We start from the raw sequence: 5978 nt of genomic DNA on the forward strand, positions 1-5978 counted from the left end.
ACTTACCCGATCTGCATCTTTGTTGAATTTGATTCCAGTACCGTCCTGAGGAAAAGAACAATAATTTATAATCTGTATCAAACAAACATCGATTCGGTTTGTCTGGTTACATTCTGATTCGTTTTTTTCTGATCCCGAATGTGTATAGCATACAGGGGAGAAGAAGGCACCTTTGAATAGCAAGGGCAGCTTAGAACAAATGCGTTTGCGCTGTCAATTTGAGTGAAAATGTAGTTAGTAGGGAATTATGTTTTTAACAATAAGGCACCACCGAGGCCCACCCCATGTCAGTGGCAATGGCCAGTGTGCGCGCGCCAAAAATTGAATGAGACGTCGTGTATAGTTTCAGCGTTGAAAAGAAAACATTCTCAAAAATATAACAGACATTTGAGCAACGACAGCACATAGACATCGTTGCATTTGAGTTCCTTCACAAAAATGGGAATACTGACAGCATTATAAATACAACAGCATCCCGAATGAATTTAAAAAATTGGAATGCGTAAAATCTAAAAATGCTCTTAGTAAATGTACTAATTTTTAATCCGCTGGTGCCATACGTGCAGCCACGGCGGAGACGGGCGTCTTTGGTTGCCTAGCACACATAGAGGCCGATTTATATATTATATTATAGGATATTGCAGGTAAAATAACTAATATTAATTGTAAGTACTTAGTCTGCCCTCAGAACGAAAATAGGCACAACTGCTGTATAAAGTACGCAGTGTGATGTGATATGTTTATTAACAATTGTTTTTTTTCTTTCATATTGTAATGCAATTTAATTTTAATCTGTGACATTCAATAACATTGTACACCTTATCTGGTAAACTATAGAGCACAAACCAATGTAATATTTTTTAACCTTATTTATTACCTATACTTATGCAATAAATGTATTCTTATTCTAAACTTTTTGATCGTGCTTATTGCCAAATAATATGATTATAGACAAATAATAGGGCTAACTACTACAGCAAGCAAAAGAAATAAATTATTTATGATCTAGGACTTTATAAGTAAACAGTTAAAAAATGTAAAAAATGTTCAAGGGCACCTTCCTCCTCTTCGTAATTCAATTCTGATAAAAATGTTACTTTGTTATTGTTAAGCGTACCTAAATTGTGACGACATCTAGTGGAACTTATTAATAACATCGATGAAACAGCAGCGCTGTCACCTAACATTTTTTTGTAATGATTTTTGTTTTTTTAAATTACATTGAGGCATTCGCACGACTTTGTAATTAATTTGTAACAGTCCTTCGTATAAATACACGAATAGTTCATTTGAGAAAATAAAATAATTCCTTTTGCCCATAACATACAGCTCATCATTAGACAGGAAACAAAATAGAGAAAGGAGAAGATAAAAGGCTGACCACAGCGGCATATACACACTCTAACAGTTATAAAGATTTATTTTTGTAATTTTTTAATTTATTAAATGCATTGACTTACAATTATATGGACGTCGGGTCCGCGCTAAAAAGTGTCCGAACTTATAGGGCGTTAAAATCGTATACAGAGCATCATTCACGCTCTAGTCTTCGTTTGTTCGACTGACAGCGGAGCAAGCAAAATTAAACAGTACTGCGATGAGATTACAATTTAAATTCAACGTTTTAGCTTTTTCATATTACTTGACATGTCACTACGTTAAATAGGTTGACTTGGGACATTTTTTTCATGGTTTTTGTATTAGACCCGTCGTCCATTTATTTGTAAGTCAATGATTAAATGTCACGATTTGCTTTTTTTGCGATTTGATTGACTACCATGATATTCAATTGTTTTTGTGAAATTACTCCACTAGTTTCCCCTCATACCCCCAACACTATTATAGGGAAACCCTGTGTCGTGGACACATGCATAGACAACCACAAATTACAACCAAACTCACGAGAGAAAATAAATGTAGGCCATACAAATAGTTTTCCCAGGAATCAAACCTCGGCATGGCAGAGCAAAAAAACTTAAAAGTTTCTTTTTGAGAAATTTATTATGTTTTGTAAAATGTACATGAAAATGTTGTTGCTTATAATGTCAGTAATATTGTACTTACGCGAATTAGTAATGCAAAAAGGGAGGAGAATATTTGAATACCTCTCTCGTTGTTATTGTCCTTGTTATTTTTCTTTGCAACTTAAAGGTTTTCGCGATTGTTACACATAGGACATGAAACTATGTTTCCTAATTTAAATCGTGGTTGAGACCATGGGACCTGTAAAGGACCCGAAACGTTGAATTGTTTGAAAACACAAACATACGCGATTTAAATCCGGAAAAATAGTTTCATTTCCTAACTTAAAAGTTATATTCTTTTTTAAAATATAGGTGTTATATGTTCCATATTTAAACATAACACTCAGTGATTTCTTTACTTTTAAATGTGAAACCTATAATACACCTACAAAATTTTATAATGGGACAGACTTCGACATTCAAAAACTCTTTGGTTTGCTAGAGTAGTTACCGAAATAGCAATTAATATTAGTTATTATACCTTCGATATCCGATAAATCGGCATAGAATCATCATCAACCAGAGACGGGCGGCCGTGGCTGCACGTTCCGCATCAGCGGGTTTAAAAACACACAATGTATTTTGACTTACAATAACTTACTTGGGAGGCATCGATTTGTTATTTTCAAATTTGCTATATTATAAAAATACTTACAACAGCCTGCCTTCTGACGATGTTTGCCAGATAGCGGCCTCTCCTACTGGCAGGTAGTAGGACACTGCCTGAACGGACTTCATCGCCTTGCTATAACAAAAATAATAATAAATAAATATTAGACAACACCACATAAGTTGCTCTGATCTCAAAGTAAGTAACTACAGCATTTGTGTTATGTAAATGGAAATAACGACGGTACCACAAACACCCAGATCCGAGACAGCACATAGGTACTGTCTCGGGTTCTTTTCTATAGAGAAAAGTTAATTTTTTGCATTGACCCGGACGGGGATCGAACACGGGATCCAAGAGATGACGACACCATGAAAGCCACTCTACCACGGAGGTCATCAATACATAAGTCGAAATAAATTTATATATAGAAATTTATTTACAGAATTATTTTCAAATAAACTTCATTTTGAATCTTATGTTTCTTAATGAAACTATGTATATTTTTACGGGCATGCAAAATATTTGAGTACATGTACTGAGATGCCACAGTCATGATACCAGTCTCCTTAAACTTTTCTCTGACAGAAACCTGAGAAACTAAACGGTACACGGAGCGAATCGCTCGTTTTTGCAACACAATTACTGAGTGAGCGTAAGAAAGTATTTGTAAAAATTTGAAAAAGGCACTAATCGGTCTATAATTATAAAAGATAGTTTAATAAAACTTTTTCTAAGAACTAGTACAATAATATTATATGCAAACTTAATATTATTGTAGATCTGACTGGCCCTCTGTGAGAACGGAGTGAGCACACATTAAGTTATTTTTCTCTTCTTTTATCTCTTTGCAAATAGAAAGATTGGTTTCTAAAATTGTTTTAGAACTTTTACTAAACGAATAATATATTTTAAACATTTTACAGAGGGTGCTCACTCGATCCACACACACGTAATATGGTTTGGTTTGATACCAAACAAATCAACTAGATGGCGCTTATTGCATTGATTTCATTGGGTAGGACAGAGCCGATTATTCATTAATTTTGTTCTTTATAAAAAATTTAATAAAGAATTATTTAACTATTTTGTATCTTAACTATAAAATCTTACGGTGAATAACATTATAAAGCTAATTCTGAATAATTTTATAAATAAATAATCTCTATTCAACTTAACGTAATTATACATTTTTCTCGGCTGTATCTGTAAGCATCTTTTCAATGTCTTTACTTATCCATTTATTTAAATAACCCACACTTTAATCATAAACCAATCTATCACAGTGAAAACTTGTATCTAATTTAATTTTATCTATTGCCACAAAACAAGCCAGGAGTGTCTCTTTCTGATTGGTCAATATCTTTTTTTCATTATGTTGTTTAGTCGCGTAGACCCGTTTATGTAGGCGGTGTTTTGTTCTAAATTTTTTCATACTTGCTTTATAAAAATACCTTTGTTGTAGTAAGGCACTTGTTACAAGAATTTATCTTTTAACTCTTGTTAGTACATAAGGTATACGCTTACCAAATTCAAGAATCTTGTTTATATCAGTTTGTTATTAGAGATAGAGACAGAGTTTTATTCATTTGTAAACTTTAAGATTACTCTAAGGGCGCCTTCAAATAAGACGCTTGGAGAAGCGCTATATTGACGTGACTGTGACGCGGCAGCGGCGCTTCTGTGGCACTTCAATAATCTTTAGTTCATTAATTGTGACTGCAAAAGTGGCGCACGCGTGGTCACGACAGTGGCGCTACAACAGTACTCCTAAATATTGTATGAAAATTACGCCATTACAGCGCTGTTTTAACCGACTTTAAAAAAAGGAGAAGGTTTTCAATTCGACTACATGTTTTATTTGTGTTTTTTTGTATATATGTTACGAGATAACTCCGGTATTTGCGAACCGATTTGAATGATTCTTTTTTGTTGGAAAGGGGGTACTTCCATAGTAGTCCCATTTAATTTGGAAGAAAATCATCCACCTCTAAGGGTGGCTGTTCACGCATGAAGATTCATTTTTATAAATAGCGCCTAATTTTACTTAAGGAGCAATTATTTTAATGGTTGATTTTGCTATTTCTCCAATTCAAGGCGTTTTTCTCTCGATATATTTTGAGAAGTGAGAACCGATTTTTATTATCTCCAGTGTCAAGTACTGTATAGTGGCGAATTTAAGGATATTTCAATAAAACTTAGCAAATGGACGTAATTCCACGTACTTTTGAGGTCGGTTTTTTGGTACTCTGTACTGAGATTATTATTTAAGCGTCTATTTAAAGGCCCTGTCGCAAACAAATATTAATTACAGAGTACATATATTACATTATATAACTGACGACCTCAGTGGTCGAGGGGATTGCACACTGGTGTTCATGGTGTCGTTACCTCTGAGGTCCCAGGTTCGATCAATAAATGTAGATATAGAGTATTTCTACTTTATTTGTTAAATTCTCTTGAAAAAATTTAAGATATTGAATACTTACAGGCGGATAGGGACAAACAATAAATTGGAAAAAACATAAAAAATACAACAATAAATATAAACAGACTTCCATCATAGCAAGTTCACTGACGCGAACTAAATTTTAACAAGCCATTAGTGACCAAGTTAACAAGGCTCTTTTATGTTCTTTTTTTTAATTATGGCTAGCAAACTAATATTGAACCCTGAAACGTTGGTGCTGGTTCCTGTTGACATACTTCTAGTATAATGTATCAGTGAACATAATTAAGGGAATTAATTTAGCTAAATTAAAGAATAACGTGGACATTCCCTTCCATAAAACCCGGGACTCCTCGGAATTGATTATATTTGAATATGGATATTGTTTATAGAAATTTCAGTACATTGGCATCAAAATACTACTTCCTGTCTACAGCCGGTTCGAATAAAATTTTCTCAGTGTTCGATCTTTGTATTAATAATTATACAAACTAGTGGAGTACTTTCACAAAAAATCGTGATAGACAATAAGTTTGATATTACAATTATTAAAACGACATCTCTAGTCAGGCGCTGGTATGTAAAGTTACCTGACTGAGTGAAGTAAAACTTTCATAAATTTCTCACAGATGGCGCTACGGGAAACAAGTCGTTAAAAACAAAAAACAAAGATCTGCAACAAGCACAAAGAAAAATTTTCTTGGATCTGCTGGTTCGTTCCGTGGGTTAGTTGCATTGACTTACAAGTTAGTTGGGAGAGCGTCGGCCTGATATGCTGAAGACGCTGGTTCGAATCCAGCCGGATCGTATAAATTTTTCTCTGTGTTCGATCTTAGTATTAATAATTATAACAAACTAGTGGAGTAATTTCACAAAAAAATATTGATATCATCGT

The 5978-nt window shown here is 33.9% G+C and overlaps 1 protein-coding gene across 1 annotated transcript in view; it reads right to left on the reverse strand.

Moving 5' to 3' along the window:
- Positions 1-5209, reverse strand: part of LOC113234461 — a 58717-nt gene extending 53508 nt beyond the window's left edge. The window contains exons 1-3 of the mRNA XM_026469777.1: positions 5124-5209; positions 2680-2769; positions 7-45 (exon numbers count right to left, since the gene is read on the reverse strand). Coding sequence (XP_026325562.1) covers positions 7-45; positions 2680-2769; positions 5124-5198 — 204 coding nt within the window. The 5' untranslated portion in view covers positions 5199-5209. The remainder of the gene's footprint in view (positions 1-6; positions 46-2679; positions 2770-5123) is intronic.
- Positions 5210-5978: the final 769 nt, after the last annotated feature.

The sequence above is a fragment of the Hyposmocoma kahamanoa genome, unplaced genomic scaffold (assembly GCF_003589595.1).
Source record: "Hyposmocoma kahamanoa isolate Upper Pololo Valley unplaced genomic scaffold, ASM358959v1 84, whole genome shotgun sequence".
In the NCBI taxonomy this organism is placed as follows: domain Eukaryota; kingdom Metazoa; phylum Arthropoda; class Insecta; order Lepidoptera; family Cosmopterigidae; genus Hyposmocoma; species Hyposmocoma kahamanoa.